Source organism: Haliaeetus leucocephalus, unplaced genomic scaffold, assembly GCF_000737465.1.
Source record: "Haliaeetus leucocephalus isolate CR32 unplaced genomic scaffold, Haliaeetus_leucocephalus-4.0 Scaffold517, whole genome shotgun sequence".
NCBI classification, from domain to species: Eukaryota; Metazoa; Chordata; class Aves; order Accipitriformes; family Accipitridae; genus Haliaeetus; species Haliaeetus leucocephalus.
In genome coordinates, this window is record NW_010972953.1 from 4,209,886 (window position 1) to 4,228,878 (window position 18,993).

The window sequence follows — 18,993 nt, forward strand, 5'->3', positions numbered from 1 at the left end:
GCGGGCGGTTGCGGCGAGGGGAAGCGACCCCCGCGGCCCGGTGGGGCCCGGGTGGAGGGTGCGGGACCTCGCCGCGACGCCCCTCGTCTCCGCGGGCCCCCCCGGGGCCGTGCGTTCCCGCGCCGCCCTCTCCGCCCGCAGCCGGAGGGCGGCGGGACTCCCTTTGTCTCCCACCCCCGGGTGGTGGGGAGGAGCGGGGCTGTGGTGCGGTGGCCTCGTTTGGTCAGCGTCGCCCGTTCACCTCGGGGGCGTTTGGTGGGAGCGGAGCCGTGGTTCAGATGGTCGCCTCGGGGCTGGCCACTGACCTCAGGGCCATGGTCACCTCAGGACCATGGCCACTTACCTCAGGGCCATGGTCACCTTACCTCAGGGCTTTCGGTCACTTCAGGACTATGCTCACCCCAAGGCCACGGTAACTTTCCTCAGGGCCACGATCACCTCAGGGCCATGGCCACTTACCTCAGGGCCATGGTCACCTCAGGACCACAGTCACCTCAGGGCCATGGTCACCTTACCTCAGGGCTTTCGGTCACTTCAGGACTATGCTCACCCCAAGGCCACGGTAACTTTCCTCAGGGCCACGATCACCTCAGGACCACAGTCACACCATGGCCGTGGCAACTTACCTCAGGGCCACGGTCACCTCAGGGCCATGGTCACCTCATGGCCATGGCCACTCATCTCAGGGCCATGGTCACCTCAGGGCTTTTGGTCACCTCAGGACTATGCTCACCTCAAGGCCATGGCAACTTACCTCAGGGCCATGGTCACCTACCTCAGGGCCCTTGATCACCTCAAGACCAATGGTCACCTCAGGGTCATCACCACTTACCTTGGGGCCACAGTCATCTCGGGGCCATGGTCATGAGGGCATGGTCACCTCAGGGCCAGCTGGTTATCTCAGGGCCACAATAAACTCAGGGCTCTCGGTCATCACCAAGATGACCATGGTGTTCCTTTGGTCACCTCAGGGTCACAGCCCCCACAGGCCAACCCCAAAGAGGATCTGTGGGTCTGACAACGCGCTGGCCCCACAGCCCCTGGCAGTGTGTTTTGGTGGACAGCCACATGGCCACCCTCTCCTTTAGGGTGGCACCAGCAAGTCAAATCACATCCAGAAAAGCCATCGTTCATGCAGATTCCATAGTATGTACATAATGGCTGTGCAAAGACAATCCATTCTTGTCCTAAGGGCTGCATTGTGAGCAGTTCCCTTCTCAAGACAACGCTATTGCCAAGCGTAGATAAGTGGTTCGCTCCCAAACGTGCTTTAAATGAACTGGCTGCATTTTCACATGTTCCGTACAAATGACTTCTGTACAATTCCTGTGGTAGTTTCCATGCTACAGTCACTTGAGTTACACCAAGAGTCACTAGGCACAAAAGGCAGATGGCCAGAGAACAGCACAAATCTTCTGCTACAATGCAAGCCCAGCACAGCAGTGTCCGTACCCTAAATACCGGAAAAAGAAAGGCCTTTTCTGAGGGGACCCACCCTTGTTGTGCACACTCTTAAAACCAAGGATTTTGCACCAAAAAAAAAAAAAAAATCCTACCTTGAGGAAGGTTAATATTGTGACAGAAATGCATAAAGCTTTCAAAACAGAGATTATTTTAAACACTTGCCCTGTTTTTTGCTGATCTGATGTCTATTTCCATGGAAACCACATCCAGCCACCGAGCTGCTAGAATTGGGAGAGGTTTCTGCCGGAGTGGCTCGCTGGGCATGGGAAGAGCCATTTTCCAGCAGCATGGTAGAACCTTTTTGTGGGATTGAAGGGAATTCAGATTCAAAATGGTTTGGCTGCTTGGCCGTTCAGGGTCACGCCTGGTACATTCATGGGGTTCCTGGCTCAATACCAGCGGTATATACATAGGTATCACATACAACACACATGTTTTTAAATGAAACATCTTGAGTGCTTGGATTAAATTGCATCAAATGTTGCTGGAAGACAAAGCAGCCAAGAGATCATGCCATCAGCCTGTGTTTTACTTTATCATTTATTAATTATCACCCATGTAGATCAACAGTGTGTTGGATGCTTTAATATTAATGCTTTTTAGTAAAATCAATGAGCTTATCCTGGGATGATCTCAGGATTTCCCAGAGGAAACAAGGCTTCCTGGGCTTGGGGCTTTTTGTTTGGTACCTGTGTGACTGCCTTTAGTCAGTCCTCACCCCCTGGAGAGATGATGATGAAATATCATTTACTGCTTTTGAAGAAGGGATGCAGGCTGAGATAAAACTACGAGTCATGCAGCGTCTGTTCTCAGCGCTTTCCATCTTATTTCCTGGGCTTCTCACAGGAAAAAAAAAAAGAGAGAGGAAAAAAAAAAGACCTGAATGTAACTTACCTTCCTTTGCAGATTGGCTTTAAAGCCAAAGATATTTCTTTCAGATAAGAACTCTCCTATGTAAGAGGCAACACAGGTTTATTGACGAGAGGCACTGAGCTGGGAAGCAGATTCGTGCTCTGTTCTCAGCTCTGGCATTTTCCATGCTGTGGCACTTGGGTTGAGACTCTTTAGCAACCCCTTTACCCTACCTGCCACAACTGGTTTCAATTTAAACCAAAATCTTTGAGTATTATTGTGATACAAAGAGAAATAACAGCTCCTAGCAGCTGGAAAGACATGGAGACGATCTCATTTTTGGCCTCTTTGCAAGAGTGGTTTTATTTTTGGAACATTTCATAAAACCCATTTGTTTATGTGGCATTTATTTTTGTCTGATCTCAAGGAGAATGGAGTATATGAAAAGCTTTTATTTAATTTGCATTTGATTTGTGTTTATCGACACATTTACTGCAATTCTAAACAGACTCTTCTTTCGTCGAGCCTGGCAGCATGTGGCTGTGGTAGTTTTTGTCTACTGGATTCCTTATCATCAACAAAAGCTTTTTGCTATAATTCCAGTTTTTCCAAAAAAAGAGCAAGCAGCAGTATGAGAAATTTCCTCCAACATGTCACTATTTAGCCCCAAAATAGGGTTCAAGAAGGAAGATACCATTTCAAGCCCAAATCTAACCACATCAGCCAGATGAATTTGTGCATCTTGAGGAAAATAAAGGACCACAGCCGAATCTGCTGAAGCTATTCCCGGAGTAGAAAGGGACAAAGGCTCTATAAATTAGGAATACGACCTACTCTGAGGGTCAGTGGCTATGACGCATCCGAGCCGGTGGTATCCGTACCCACTTCTCACCACAGCAGCAACTTGCAGCCACAGCTGTAACTGCCCACCGGTTGCTCAAGGGGGGCTCATTCTCAGCACAGGCAAAACACGAGGCCCCTCAGCTTTGGTTCAACACGCTCTGCTCTCAGTGGAACAGATAAGTCAAGGTCTCATCAGGAGGACTCCTTGTACGTGTGAATTTAGGACGTGACGTGATCAGATTTAGCATAAAGATTAAAGCATCTCCTCTGATGTGCTTATCAAAATATTCCACAAAGAGACTGACATAATTAGGTGACAACTCAGCCCACGGCAGCTCTTTTAACTTGCAAAAATATTTAATCTCCAATAAGAAAATGTGCTTCCTGAGTATTAAATTGCCACCCTTAAGCATTTGCGGTGGATGGACTGACAGCTTATTTGTTAATCAGAGGATGTTTTAAAGCACCTTGGTAAGTAATATTAGCAAGCATTTGCTAAGACTGGTAACAGTCACTGCATTAGCAAAGTTCATTTTAAAACTAGAAATCCAATACACTATTTGACCCAAGTCAATTTGTTTAAGTGATTTAATAAATAACCTGCTAGAAGAGACAGTAATTTAAAATAAACTTGTTCTCAGAGGTAGAAAGAAGGGCTACAAGATTTCTTTCTATCCGTGTTTCTCTGTCTTTGTATTAACCCTCAGCAAATTTTTCTCCACACTGCAGCTTACCCATCTTCAGTACTGACATGCTGCTGCCCGACAAAGGTCTCGCAAGGAAAATTAGTGGTTGCAAAGGTCTCACTGATCTTCAGATAAAAATACATTTTAATCCAAATGCAGCCGAGGAGTCCACGGAATTGAAGAATAAAACAAGACTTTTAGGGAGTGTCTCCCTCACAATGAAAGCTTTTCCACAGGCAAGAAATATTTAAGGTAATTTGTATTTGTTTACTGGAGGTGTTTAGGCTGATACTATATTTATGCTGAAAAACACCATTAAAGAAAGTGTTCCCTTCGGAACAAATTTGGACTTGCCAATGTGCTATTCAAAATGATTTAATTTTTTCAAATCGGATGGAGCGCCTGGCTTGCATTGCTAGTTTGTGTTTTGAGAAATTCACTCAAACTCACTTAATTCCTCCACAAAATGAGGCAAGTAAAAGCACTCACCACAGATGGCGATTGTGCCTGCAGCAAGAGAGATGCAAATATAAATTAATTGCTTTGATATTGGGGCAATATAACCCTGAAATGTCATACCCACCTCTACAAATGCAGTCATAGGACTGTATTGCATGATATCCAAATACTATGGTGATGAGGGCTGACAAGGCTCCAGAGTAGAAAAATAATCTAAGCTGCTAATGAAGTAAAGACAAAGGCCCCACAAGCACTCTGCTGTCCTTGCAAAAAATTCTCCAACACACTGAAATGGCGACACCCCCTAAAGTAATGGCAGTGACTGCGGTACCGACACATGGGCACCTTCATCCTGACCGCAGCCAGGATGCTGAACGAGATCTGGTCTTTCTCCTAAATAGTAAGGTCTGCCTTTGATCCAGCCTGGGCAAAGGAACAGCAGAGTTCCCTTCCCAGCCTGCTGGTAGATCTTCTGGCGTGCTTTTCATTCTTTGTTTCCTAAGATCATTTTCTTAAGTTTTACATGATCAAACTACTTCTATATCTCTGACTAGTCTTCTCTCCCAGCTTTTAGCTTTGTAAGCCAGCCTCTGCCCCTCCGATAAATATGGATAAGAGCTCAGTGACATGAATTCCACAAGTTTCTTGAAAACAGATGGCTGGGGAGAGGCAAGAGCGAGGAAAAGGCTTCAGCACAAGCCCAACTATTATTAGAGACCAGAGACTTCACACGAGGGAGAGCTATCACAGCCACTCCCAACAGTGGGTACAATTTCAGAGCTGGTTGTTTTCTTCACGGCACCAGCAGATCCTCCAAGACGCTAATGTGCAGTTGTGCTCTCCCAGCAGCTACCTGCCAAATACAAGGACAAATCTATGTGGCTGCTGGCTTCCACCTCCACTATGTCCAGAAACACACAATGAAAGCTGGCCCGGAGATCTCCTCACATTGCTTTCCCCCCTCCTTGGTCCCATAGCTCCCAACTGAGCCTGGAGCCTCGACCCATTTCTCTGCATCCTCGCTGCTTTTCCCTTTCTGCTCCTAACCAGAGTCCACAAATTTGCATTTCCCATATGGAGCACCAAGAGCTTTGCTATTCAAGGAAGCCCGTAAACAACTCACTGCCGAGGGTTCAAAAATAACTACGCTGCACAGAGCGATAGCGAGTGGCTGGGAGAGAAGCACGAAGAAAGGGTTTATGGGTTGGGGTTTTTTGCGTGTGAGCCAACAGGAGATGCACTAATTAGATTTCAAAAGTGTCAGAGTCAGCCATTTCAGCTGGGATAGAGCAAAGGAGACAACGTGATTTTGACAACCACATGGAATAGCAATACATTGGAAAGCCATAAAATATTCAACAGCTATAGAAGATTCCAGTAAAGACATTTGCTTTGGCTCTTTGAAAATGGAGTGAGGGGAAAGAAAAGCTGGGTATAGCACTAATTATTCCCCAGTTCCTAATTAGTTGTTTGAATTTAAAATATGGATTCAGCTCTACCAGCAGCTCAGCAAGCCTATTGTGCTATTAATACTTCCCCGGCGTGATATAGTTAAAAATACTCCCACCCTTTCAAGACAAAATGCAGCTTGGAAGTGTCACAATGGGAGGAGTTCAGGGATGGAAATCCTCTTAAAGGAATACGACTTTCCCAATGTCAAATAAACAATATGAATGAGCTTGTAACAGCCCCCAGACTGAGCCTGTTCCCACTAAGAGCAAATTTGAAAATAATGCTCAATGCAGAGCTCTCGGGCTGCTTGCTATCAAAGCTGTTTCACTGACAAAATCGGTACGCGGCCAAATGGTAACAGGTTTTACTTATTTTTCAGAGAGATCTGCTGCTTGGGGAGCAGGTGGGTTTGCAATTCTCAAGTGCATTCAGATCAAAAGGCAGGATTTTGAAGCGTCCCCCCTCTCCTTGCATCCACCCCACGCTCAGCTAATGCAGGAGATCCTGACCTGCCCAGTGCAACAACCACAGCTAATTTTTCCATGGCATTAACTATAGGTGCTGTTTATGGACGAGATCCGTCAGACACTGTGGGCAGAATAAAACCTGCCTCTTCCCACAGGATTTGTGAGCCAAGGAAAGAAGTCTGGGGGGTTTTTTATGGTACCTTTCGACTTTGAAGAGGTCCAGATCTATGCTTTCACCCTTTAGAACCTCTCAGGACAATAAGCAGTTCCCCTCCCATCTCCACTGACAATTCTGCATCAAAATGGGTTAATTCCCACTCCCTCCCGCTGGCTTTTCACCCACTGCCTGTAGCTCAGCAATACTAGCGTGGAAACAATACCTGCACTTAATATTTGCTCAGTGCTCTTTGATCCCTTTTCCTCCCAGTAATTTGAGTTCATAATAGGTCAATATATATATTAAAAGAAAAAAGACCAAACACATCCACTGCAGCTGTGAGAACAGGCAAACAAAGCCAGCCTTTCTGGAGGAAAGACACATCTCTGTCTTTTATGCAATAAACCAGCAAACTGCTGCTGTACACTAAAATCAATACCCGGAGAGACACCCTTATGTTGCAATTGCCAACATTAAGTGCTTTATTTTAATTATAAAAAAAAACCAACCCCCCCACAAAAATCCCAACCCAGGCCTTGCGTGATGAATGTCATTAGAGAGTTGCTATCAGCGCGAGGAGGCAAAGGCAGCCTGAAGCTGGTGGACTGGGGGGGTCCGGTGCCACCATGTCACCCGGAGAGGGGTGTTGACAGTCTCAGCACCTACACGCACCCCGGTCCGGGGTGAAGACGTAAGCCAAAGAGTTAAAAAGAGGACGTGGGATATTTGGGGTCCCCACCTTGCCCAGCCCCCCCCCACTCTCCCCCCCCACCACGCTGGGGTGCAAAGCACGAGCTGGCATCCGCAGGGCTGAGCTCAGCCTGTCCTTCCTAAAATGGAGAAAATCTGGATATTGACCAAACCCGATCCCTCCAATCTGTTTCAGGGGCTTTTTCAGAATAGCCTGGAACTGGAGAGACCTCACACAGCCCTTTCTCTCCTCCAGCACCTCCATTTCCCTTCTCAGTCCCTTTTTCCCCTGTTTATTCAGGAATCATCTCCAGGGTCAGCAACAGACCGCTCCAGCCTGAAATGGGGCTTCTGCTGCAGAGTGAAAACTATCAAAAAAACACTTGTGCTCTCAAAATACCCTCGATGCTGCTGGCTGGGCGAACAGGAGCCCTCTTGGCCTGCGGCATTGTATTTTGAAGGCCAAGGAACTCAGCAAGCATCACACCTGCAGCCCAGCCCTGCAGCATCACACCTCGAAGCCAGCAAGCACGTGCCCTGCGCCGGATCCGAAGGGTCTGTCTGCCCAGCAGAGCCCTGGTCCTGCCCTGTAACCCAGCGTGGGAGGAACTGGTGCTTGGGAAGATGGCAAAGTTGAGCTGAATCTCTCCTGACTGCGAGCATCTGGGGTTTTCCACTCAAGACGGCCTGGAAGCTGATGCACTAGATGAGAACAATTCCCTTTGGAGATTAAGAAACTCGATTTTTCTTCAGAACTTCACCCAGAGCGAAGTTTTGATTTGCCAATAGAAAAATCAACGTAAAAACAAGCATATACTCACCAATCAAAGGAATCTAAGGAACTCTGCTCAAGAGGGTGCTGCCCGGGTTTGGGTTGGGAGCGGGGTCAGCCCTGCGCCTGCATCTGCGCTGGTCTTCGGGGCTGGTATCACAGCCCACGGCCAGACACTGAGCTCCTCTACTAGAGCTCGTGCGGTTCTCACTGCACACACTGTGCTCAGCTTGCAGGGCCGTGGACCTTCGGAAGCTGTTGTGAATCCAGGCCTTACTATTTTCCTTAAAAATACAAGAAAAAGGGAAAAAAACCCCACACCATGACAGTGTTGCGGTAATTACAAGGAGGTTTTAACACATGTCTCAATTTGCATTAATTAAATCAACAGAGAAGCTTCAATTGAGTAAATGAGGTTTTTTCCTAAGCGGCAGCAAATGCTGCGGCAGGCTGGAGCTGGTAACTCCAGTTTGCTGCATGCATGTGTGGCGGGATGGGGAGGGATCTGCCGGCTGGAAGGGGCTTCCCAGGAGGGAGGGAGCCGCAGGCAGGATGAGCTGGGGGTGGGGAGGATGAGAAGAAGACTCTCAGCTCTAAGATACTAAGAGCTCCAAGCCAGGTCTGTGCTGACACTGTCGGATTCCAGCCCTGAGCCCGGAGAGTGGAAAGCTTTGAAGCCGAAGCGGGTCGGAGAGCGGAGGTTGCTCTGCGGAGATAAGCCGTGGGTAAGAGGAATGCGTCCATTCATACCCCAGCCATGCTGCAAGCACAGCTGTGAGGGGAATATAAATGGGCAGCATTTGTTTTTTTTTTTTTATTTTTAAAGCCACCGGTTTGAATATTAAAGCAGATCAGACCCATTGAAATGCTTGACTGGAAGTGAACTCTTTCCAACGCACAACCCTCCAGGGCAGGGGATGGCTGGGCTGCCAACCTGCAGGCGGGTGCCCCGGGTGCCGACATCCCCAACATAACGGAGTCGGTGTTTCCTTCCCACGTCCCTGAGAAGCAAAATCCCTCTGTGGATAAAACACGGGGGATTTACGGATATAAAACCCAGCTAATTCACATTCAAACCCAAACCTCTGTGGCAACCAAGAGCTGGTGCCGACAGGCTGCTGTGGCAGATAGTGTACCAGGCTAACCCTTAATTCCTGCTTTTTGCCAGAAAACCTTCCAGTGCGGCACAGGCAAGCCTGGAGCAGCCCGGACCACCCCAAAGACTGGAGTGCTCTCCCCTCTGGTCGCTGGCCCAGGCACGTGGCAGGGAACGATGCTCTGTCCCTTCCCATGGCTGGGAAACGCTGGCTCCGGCAGAGGTGTCCCGGCCCTTTTCTTTCCGACCTCTCAGGCCCAGCAAAGCAATCCAAGCAAGCTGGGATGTGGGGAAAACACCTTCCTCGTGTGCTACGCCAGGGATTTGTGCCGCATCTTTCATGCACGCTGCCTCCGGCCTCGAGGCTGGAGCATGTAATGGGTATCTGAAGGAAAGTGCTGCTTGCAAGGGCAGCCTGATTGAAGAGATGGCTCTGGGCTGGGTTTTAAAGCAGATGCAGTGAGTCAGTGAAGTAGGAAAATGCTTGGAGAGGGCTCCTACACTACCACATCCCACAGAGAGCAGAGAGGGGCCGATGGAGCGGAGGAAAGAGGGTGTCCGCCCTGCCCCAAGTGACCCTAGGCATTTTTGAACTCCCCTCTTTCTTCCAGCTGGGTTTTCCTCCCAAGGCACAAACACAATTGGGAACATGGTCCTGGGCGCAGAGGCTGACTCTGGAGTGGGGAGCAAAGGGATGCAGGGCCAGGCAGAAGGACATCTGCCCGCTTCCCTGCTTCCCCCAGCCCCACGGGTACTGGTGATGGGAATAAATGGCTTTCTGTGAACCAAAGGGTTAACGAATGTCAGAGTCACCCTCTGAGCACAGTTGGTTTCTGCCACCCCCTTCCCGAAAGCCTTTACATAAGAGCCTTGCAGAATTTATAGCCTGCCTCAGCTGTGCCGTGCTGGAGCTGCGACCCGGCTGCTCCCCTGTAGCTGCCAGCACAGATCCCCTGCCATGCTAATTCAGGGAGGAAAATGGGATTTGATTTCTGCACCAGTCACTGTCTCTCACTGTTAAAACAGGACCTGACGGGCTCTGTCCATCCCCGCTGGCTCACCCACACGATTCATCGCATACATCAACCTTGAATGTCCGCCACCCACCCTCAGCATCTCAGCACGACGGTCTTGAGGATCCCTGGGTTGTCACACCCCAGCCTGCTCCCAGGGCTAGAAATGGTGTTTAACGTGTAAAACAAACAAACAAAAATCTCCAAGCCTCAAAAGCACCAGGGTCTTGTGGTCCTGTTCACATCAGTCCTTTGTGTCACTGGAGAACGGAGCAGACGTTGAAAGATGTCCCCTCTGCTGCTGCACAGCACTTTGCCTTCCCCCCGAGGCCAGCCCGGAGCATCCTCAGCCCTAGGACTCGCCCTTGACTAAGAGGGGCCAGGGGCCACCAGCGAGGCGAGGACGTGGCCATCACAGTGACACAAACAACTCAGGCACCGGAGGAGTGAGATGCTGCTTTTCCATTCCCCTTTATTCCCCTGGGAGAAGGGCTTTGCTGGCGCCTGTCACCCGCTGTCACTGGGTGAGGAATAGCATGTACCACCCAAACTCCCCTCTCCTCCATCCTCGGCACCCCAGGAAATCCTGCACCGGGCGCTGTCGTCTGCTGCAGCTTCTCTCTTTGATGGCAGGAGGTGAAGCAAAGCCAAGGCTGCCGCTGCCGTCCCCCCTCGCATCCCCCAGCAGGAATGCCATGCCGGCGGCTGCGGGGACAATGCAAAAGCAGATGGTGTGCCGGGAGCCCGGATGTTCCCAGCAGCTGCCGAGGCGGCGTGGCCAGGATTGCCGGCCGCCTCTCCGGCCGCAGTGCCAGCGAGGACCCTGGGGAGGGTCTCCAGTGGGGTAAATCCATGGAGCTCCGCCGGCTTCAGGATAGCTGAGGATCGGACCCCCCCTTAAAAAGCACCCCCTGCTCTAACATCTCTGGTGTTACCCAGGAATGTGCTACAGGTACTTCCAAAATGCCTTATTCCCACCGCCAGCACGTGCCTGTTTGCAGCAGCGTTGCTCTTCATGCTGCAAAACCAGGCTGGGCTGTTTTCTTTCCATCCCTGGGGCTGATCCCAGTCCCCGTTTCACATCCCTGCGCTGCTGGGGTGCTCAGAGATACCTCCAGCGAGTCCCGTGTTTAATACCGTCCTCTTTCTTTTTACCCCCAGATTTGAGGTGTGGAGTCAGCAATCTGGCCAGCTTTCCAGGACAACAATAAGATTTTCATTACCTTTGTGCTTGGAGCCCTGATGCTGCATCTCTTTGCGCTGGTTCTTTTTGGCTGTGGTTGAACTACACCCAACCCACAGCAAACGACCTGCCTGCTCCTGCCAGATGTGTCACAGCTGCAGCAGATCCAGCCAGGCCCGGTGAGGGATCGATGCCCACCCACCCTCTGCATGCAAGCAGGGTGTCACCTCAGGCCCAAGACACAGCCAGCTCAGTCTTTGTCCCCGGGGATTTTATTCTCTTAGTCCCACAGCCCTCACTGCAGGCAGCAGCCACTGCAGGCAGCGCTTGAGCAGGGAGGGCTCTCCTGGCACGCTCGCTGAGCACCACGGCCACCAGACGTCCTACGAGCACGGTCCCCAGGTCCTGCTCTCCCCATGGGTCCTCCTGCCCTTGTTGGCTCCTGCACGGCATAGTTTGGACAAGAAGTAGCTGCTTTCCTCAGCTCCCACCAGCGACCTCGGAGCAGGCTACAGCTTGGAGTGGCAGAACGGTGCTTCTGGAACAACTGAGTCTCCGATGCCTTCAAGGAGGTTGTCCCATTGATCGAACTCCTCTTCCAGGTCTGTACGGGGCAGAGATGGTGACAGGGTTACTACAGCAATTATCAGCCTGGCTCCAGGCATAAAGGAGGTGCAGCCACCGGACCCCTTTGCTTTGTGCAACGGGATGGGAAGCACCAAACCCAAGCCCAGGGAGGCAGCGGCTGCCCCGCAGCCCCCTGCGAACGGGGGAGCTCTCGTGCCCTCCTGAGCCCCCGGCCGATGTGCCCTCCACCCCACACCGTACTGAGATGCCTTTGCAGGAAGGCCAGAGCTGCCCGGCTGGTGATGTCCAGACCCTTGTAGGGGTCGAGGGTCCCCCTCAGGCCAAGGAAGCGGTTGATGAGTTTCCCAGTGAGAAAGGTGAAGTCGGTCTGGCTCTGGTGCACAGATCCCCTGGGACAGGGAAGGGATCTGCTTCAGTGGGAGCTGGGGAGAAGTCCTCCTGCTGGGACACAGCTCGTAGGTGGTCCCAGGAGGGTACTGGCCGGTCGGTGCCCCCAGCCCCTGACTCACAGGATGGTTATAATCTTCGTCTGCCTGTTTCTGGAGCTCAGTCTCTTCATTTTGGCAATGCTTTCTGGTGTCTGGAACTTCTCGGTATTGATGAAGAGCACGGGCTTGGGCACCTCCGGGTACAGTGCGTTCTCCAGGGGGAACATCCAGGCATCCAGAGCCACCGCACACCTGCAGCAGGACGGACACCCGGCACTGCTGCCCACACCACAGCTTCCCTTCCCACCGGGATGACCCACATGTCCCTGGAGCTTCCCACGGCTCCTGGTCCCTGCTGCGGCTTACCTGAAGCTGGGCTCTTTCACCAAGGCCAGCACTGCTGTCACCCCGCCAAAGGAATGGCCCATGACAGCGACTTTGGTCAGATCAACGCTGTCCTGCAAAAAAGAGAAGGCTGAGGAGCCTGTGCCCAAACCCCACTGCAGAAGGTCCCTAATCAGGGAAGAAAAAGCCAAGGAAAGATCAGCAAAGCCCCCCTGCTCTGCCCTCTGCAAGGGATGCCATGTCCAGTTTTCACCGCCAGTGCAATGGAACCCAGCTTCCCTGGCATGCACGAGGGAGAAGAAGGAGAAAAGAGGCACCAAGAAGCCAAAAAGTGGAAGGCTGTGGCTCTGCACAGACCCTGCTTGTCCCAGGAGGGACTCATGCAACAAGGACTGATCCTGCCAGCAAAGGGCACCCGGACCCCCCCCGCCACCAGCCAAATGATCCCCCTGGCTCATCCTTCAGCACAGACAGACCCAGATACCTTCAGCACAGAGAGATCAAAGTCCTGGTGAAGGACGTTCAGGACAGATTTACCACTGCGGATGTCCTCGAAGAGCCGGAGTGCTCGCACACATTCCTCCGCTCTCTGATGAACCTGGGAGTGAGAGTTGCCCCTTCCCCGGTTAACCCAGCCCCTCCACCCCGCAAGTTTGGGGCCAGATCCTCCCCCCGACATCCACCCACGCTCGTCCCTCCAAAACCGCAGCTCTCAGACCCGACGAGGCTTTCCCTGAATTATGGCAAACGTAAAAGCAAGTGAGAGGCTGCACCGCAGCGGCTCCTGCGGGGATGTGGTGAATTTATTGGAATGATTTCTTCTGTTGTTTGTTTTTAATTCAGTTAATCTGATAGCAGAGATGGCTGGAGATGAGCGAAAGACCTCTGCTCTGGGGAGCAAGCAGCAGGGTGCGCAGGGGAGGGAGAGCCGGGTTTCCTCGCCAGCTGCCCCCCCAGCCAAGCCTGCCGAAGCCACCCACCGGTGCAAACACCCACGGGGAGCCCAGACCCCCCGTCCCACCCCAGCTGCCAGAAGCAAACCTGGACGTCACCCTGAAACCCAGCTCGGGGGCTCCATCCAGGAGCAGCTCAAAAGCCCAAACCACTGATTTGGGGGGAGGAAGCCCTGACCTGGAGCCACTTTGGGACTATGTCCTCTGCTCCCCTGACACAAATGCTGTTGGCTGTGCATGTTTAAAGGCCTTCCCCCAAAGTGAGAAGTGACAAAAAACTCAGACGAAAACCTCTCTCCGCTCTTCCCTGCTTCCTCCAACATAGATGATGCCATAACTGAGGCTGACCTGGCAACCATTTCTCTCTATAATTTATTTCTCATTCACCCTCAACATTTATGCTCATGGGTTCATCTTTATAGGAAAACTCTTTCCCTTGTTCATGCAATGTGCCATGAGACAGACTGTACACAAAAATAAGAGGCTGGGAGGTGATTTAAGACTGCCAAAAGCACCTCCAACCACTGCATTTCCTAGAGAGCTTTTCTATGACAAATCTTGACTCAACGTTGTCCTTTTAATCGAGGCAGAAACGAGCAGGGGGGAACCTGGCTCAGCAGGAAACCTTCCTGCTCCTCAGCAAGCAGCTGTCTGGGGTAATCCCATAGGGACAAAAATCAGAGCATGAACAAACCCAGCAGCAGGTCCGGAGCCCTGCCAGCCTGCGGTGCTGGGCTGGGCAGAAAGCCTGTTTCTCCCTGGGATGCAGGTGGCATTAAGCATCCGGACACGGCAAAGCCCAGCCCGGCTCCTGCCAGGGTCATCTGGAGCCGGACAGAGGGACCCCATGAAACAGAGATAAACAGGTTGAATATATTTTTCTCAGCTTGCAAGGAGAAAGCTCAGCCCCAGCATCAGCATCACAGTGGTATGGGTTTGGGGAAGGCAGGAGATGAAGACCCCAGGTATGCGGGGCCGGCTCGGCTTGCGGGAGGGATTTCACGCCTCCTGGGTTGCCCACCCTTAACCCCCCACCCTGGTACCTGCTTGTTTCGGAAATAAAACTCCTTCTGCCCTTGGGGCACCCGTTGGTAGGGGATCCACTCCTCTCTCCCAGCCTCTGCTTTGCAGAAATACGTCGCAGAGGCAGAATGGTCCCTGCAGCGGCAGGAGGGCAGGCAGTCGTGTCGCGGGGGGCACCGCCAGCTCCCCGGGACACGATGCCCTGCCAGCCCTGTCATGGCTGCCAAATTTGGTGGGGACCGGGGCACCCACCTGTGCTCCAGTGCCGCCACCGTGAAACCCCAGGATGCCAGCTCCGAGCAGACCGAGGAGTACAGGGTCCTGCCAGGGAGCCGGGGCGGGGGGAAACAGGGTCAGGGCTCCGCTGCCAACCCAAGGCAGGTCTGAGCAGGGCCATGGGGGGCCCAGGACACCTGCATCCCCATCCTGGCTCTGGCCCTGAGCAGGGGCTCAGCACCCCCAGCCTCTCTCGGGTCTCATCCTACCGAAAGGCTCCCAGGCCGTGGGAGAAGATGATCAGTGGGTACCCGCTGCTGCAGGGCTTGAAAGGGCCGTTCCAGCTCACCGGCACTTTGCAGGAGCCTGCGGGGAAGAGAAACCCCCCCAGGAAAAGGGGGGACACGGGCAGCGGGGTGCTGCTCCTGCAGCAGGTCCCCGCTCGGCTCCGTCCCTGCCTGTAGCATCCACCCAGCTGCCCCAAGCACAGAGGATGGGCTCGGTGGCCTCGAACCCCGCTAAGGGAGTGGGTCCCTAAAGGAATGGGGGAACACCCAGGGATGATCTTGAAGGTCCTTTCCAACCTAAATGATTCTATGATTCTATGGGGGAGATGCGGTGCCCGCCACCCCCTTACCGATGGCGATGCTGAACAGGGGCGCGCACCAGCGCCGGCTGCGGCGGGTGAAGTCGGCCAGCCCACGGCAGTACTCGTAGCGTGGAATCCAGAGCGGCCGCTCGGCCCCTGCCCGGGGTAGGCAGGGGTAGAAGAGGCGGAGGAAGAGTCCCTGGGGAAGAGAAGAGGAAGGGGGAACGCGGTGGGGACAGCGCAGAGAAGCGGTGGCCATGTCCTCGGCAAGCTCAGCTGGCTGCAGCCACCCTGCTGTGCATGGAAGCCTGTCCCCATCGCCGTCCCCGTCCCCGTCCCCGTCCCCGTCCCGTACCTGCCGCGCGTGGCCCACCATGACATCCGCGCAGCCCACCTGGTGAGGTCCCTTCCCCGGGGGCAGCGCCAGCGCCAGCGTCCCCCCCATGCTGCCACGGCCGACCCTAGGTGGAGGCACGGGGTCAGCGTCCGTCCCCCACCCGGGGGACCCCGACTCGGTCCCTCTTCCTTCCCCCACCCCTCTTCTGTTGCCCAGACCCCGGGCATCCCCCCAGCGCCGTGCCAAGCAAACACACTGGCATGGCAGCAAGAGGAGAAACGAGATTCCCGATTCCCACCCCATGGAATTCCCAGACCCCCTGGGGATGCTCAGAGATGAAACCCCCGCTGTTTCTCTCCTGGGGGCTGCCGGAGCGGAACAGCGGGGCTGATGGCTGGTCCGTTGCCCCATGGCCACCCTGCTGTGGGGCAGCCGTCCCTATCGTCCCCCCCCTTGCACCCAGGGATGCTGAGGGCTGGGGGGAGACCAGCACGGCCAGACACTGCAGAGCCGGGGTGACACTGGGGATGTGCGAGCAAGGGGTCCGTGTGGGGCTGACACGGCCGCCTGCCAGCCCTCAGCACCCACGGGAGCCACTGAGGACACGGGGGGGGGGGGGGGGGGACCCCGCACCCCAACCCCCCCCCGTGCAGAACTACAGCTCCCAGCAGCCCCCGGGGCTGGGGAACCACAACTCCCAGTATAGCCCTGGCCTGGGACTACACCTCCCAGTATGCGCTGGGTTCCCGGACTACACCTCCCAGTATCCCCAGCTGAACTACAGATCCCAGTACTTCCCAGTGCCCGTCTCCCAGAGCCCTCCCCGCAGCCCCCAGTGCTCCCTTCAGCGTCCCCAGTTACCATCGCAGCTTCCAGTACCCCTCCCAGTGCTCTGTTACCCCCGCAGTTCCCAGTGCTCCCCAAGAGCTCCCAGTGCCCCCCCCCCACCTCCCCCTGGGGATCCCAGTGCCCCTCCCAAGTTCCCAGGGCTCCCAGTTTCCCTCTGTGCTCCCCAGCTCCCAGCACCACCCCCCTCAGCCCCCAGTATCCCCCATTCTCCCCCTCCCCAGCCCGCCCCCGCACTCACCAGTGCACCGGCCCACAGCTCCCAGCACACACCAGTGCGCGCTGCACTACAGCTCCCAGTGCCACGCGTGCGCGTGGACTACAGCTCCCAGTAGCCACCAGTACAGGACACAGCTCGCAGTCCCACCAGTGCAAAATCACAGCTCCCAGTGCCACCAGTGCAAAATCACAGCTCGCAGTCCCACCAGTGCAAAATCACAGCTCCCAGTGCCACCAATACAAGATGCAGCTCCCAGTCCCACCCGTGCAAAAACCACAGCTCCCAGTGTGGGCTGCAACCCCAGTCTCCCCATCGCAGCCGTGGTCCCTCCGTGGGGGGGCTGTGGGGGACCCTGCCCACGGGCAGCACCCTGACCCCAGGGCTGCCCTGTCCCTCTCTGCACCCCACCCGGGTTCCTGCCCCCCAAGGGCTGGGGACTGTCCCCATGTCCCCCCCCCAGAAGAGCCCCGGGGCTCCCGCTGCCCATCCCCACATTCCCTGTCCTTCCCTTAATCCGCTTTCTGCAGCTAAGGCAGCCCCGGGCCCCGGTAATCCCCTCGGTGGCCGGGGATTAACTCCCCACGGGGCTGAGCTGGCCAGGCCTGGCAAATAAATATCCAAAGATTTGGTAAAAACCGTCCCTGCCGAGCTGCCACGCACGCAGCCCCACGCCAGGGTCCCATGGGCGCACAGGGAAACTGAGGCACAGGCTGAGCACCGAACGGCTGTCACTCTGTGCGTCCCCTGGGTCCCACCCGGCCACTGGGGCAAGGAGAGGGGACCCCAGCCCATACCCACCACCACTGCCACCCCGAGGTGCCCAGCTGGGACTTGCAGCACCCTGCCCCGTGCCGAGCACCCATCCTGCCCCCAGAGGCTGGTTCACCTGCAGGCTGAGGCCGGCCAGGTTGTTACACCCATGGATGAGATCCAGCACCCTGTCGCGTCCCGGCTTGCCCGGCCGGCGGGGCAAGGGCGGAGGGTGGCTGGGGATGCCGGGACGGGGTGGGAGACACGAGCCCCAACCTGCCCTGCTGCCCGCTCCAGCCCACGCCTGGCTCTCTGCCGTGGGGCTCAGCACCCCCACATCACCCTGGCAAAGCCACCCGTGGGAGAGGGTCCTCGCCGGAGATGGGGGGGGGGGCTGCTCAAGGCGGTGATTCTGGCTGCTTGGGGCTGTTCCCGCTCGAGACCTGCGGGACAGGAGTGGGGGGGGGTCCCACAGGTGAACCCCTGGGGTCTGGGTTATGTGGGTGCTGCTGGGGGGGGAGCGCTGGGGACCAGTTGGCTTTGCTGCCCACCGTGTTGCCCCCACGCTGGGCTCGCGTGGCGTTTACAGGGGTTTGCTTTAAAGGAATTAACTCGGCCCACGCTCCCGCTCGGCTCTGGTTCCAGGGACCCCCTCAAGAGTTCTCACAGCCACGCGCTGTGGACGGCTGATTTGGGGGGGGGTCAGGCCACGCTGGGACCCTCATCTCTGCCCCGTGGGAGGGTGAACCCCACAATCCACCACCGGCTTTGCACCGTGACCCCGGCTCCCGTGCGGGGACGGGTTTGGAGCTGGGTTTGACTTAGGCAAAAGCTGTCAGGCTGCAAAAGGGCTTGACCTTCCCGCTCCGTGCTGGGACCCCGGGGGCCGCACTGGACCCCAGGGGAGGTCACTGGTGCCCAGGGGAGGTCACTGGTGCCCGGAGTGTCACTGGTGCCCGGGGGGGTCACTGGGGGAGATGGCCCCAGCTATGTTTCTGGCCTCTCCCTGCTCCTCCGTCGCTGCCCCATCGTGACCCCATCGCTGCCCTATAACTGCCCCTTCCCTTTTGGGGGGTTCCACGGGGGGCTCCGGGGCACAGGGGGGCTGGGGGGGGGCTGAAGGCAGCAGCACCCGAGGGCTGAGACCAGCGGGACGGGCCGCTCCCCTCGGGGCTCCCCGCCACCGGACGCTCCCGCCAGCAGGGACGCGAAGTGGGGGGGACACGGGACGTGGGACGGCCCTCGCGTGGGGTCCCGCAACGAGCGGGCGGCGCAGGGACCCTGCGGAGCCCCGGCCGCCCCCCTCAGGGCACCACCCCTTCTCCCCCGCCCCTCCCCGGGCGCGCGGGGAACCCCCCGTCCCACGTGGGCGCTCTGCGGGCGGCGAAGCGCTGCCAATGGGAAGGCGCCGCAGGGGGGGGCCGCTCCGCTGGGCTGGCCCTCTGGTGGGTGCGGGCCACGCCCACGGGGGCGAGAGAGACCAATGGGAGGCGAGTGGGGCGGGGCCAAGGGCGAATGTTGTGACGGTGGGACGAGGACGCGGTGTAACAGATGCGGACGGGGC

The 18,993-nt window shown here is 55.5% G+C and overlaps 2 protein-coding genes across 4 annotated transcripts in view; both read right to left on the reverse strand.

Moving 5' to 3' along the window:
* STMN1 (stathmin 1) overlaps nucleotides 1–11,272 on the reverse strand; it is a 16,315-nt gene extending 5,043 nt beyond the window's left edge. The window contains exon 1 of one of the 3 annotated variants that reach the window (XM_010576129.1): nucleotides 5,295–5,316. The gene's annotated coding sequence lies outside the window, so the exon portion shown is untranslated. Of the gene's footprint in view, nucleotides 1–1,556; nucleotides 1,605–5,294; nucleotides 5,317–11,261 lie in introns of those variants that run through there. The other 2 variants (XM_010576128.1, XM_010576126.1) reach the window with 2 other exon arrangements.
* A 371-nt stretch (nucleotides 11,273–11,643) lies between these two features.
* PAFAH2 (platelet-activating factor acetylhydrolase 2, 40kDa) lies at nucleotides 11,644–15,721 on the reverse strand. Its single transcript, XM_010576353.1, has 10 exons — nucleotides 15,632–15,721; nucleotides 15,325–15,475; nucleotides 14,957–15,053; nucleotides 14,724–14,792; nucleotides 14,492–14,606; nucleotides 12,980–13,093; nucleotides 12,517–12,608; nucleotides 12,232–12,402; nucleotides 11,963–12,111; nucleotides 11,644–11,738 (listed from the first exon to the last, which is right to left on the reverse strand). The coding sequence occupies exons 1-10, from the start codon at nucleotides 15,719–15,721 to the stop codon at nucleotides 11,644–11,646; spliced, it is 1,143 nt and encodes a 380-aa protein (XP_010574655.1).
* Between the last annotated feature and the right edge of the window lie 3,272 nt (nucleotides 15,722–18,993).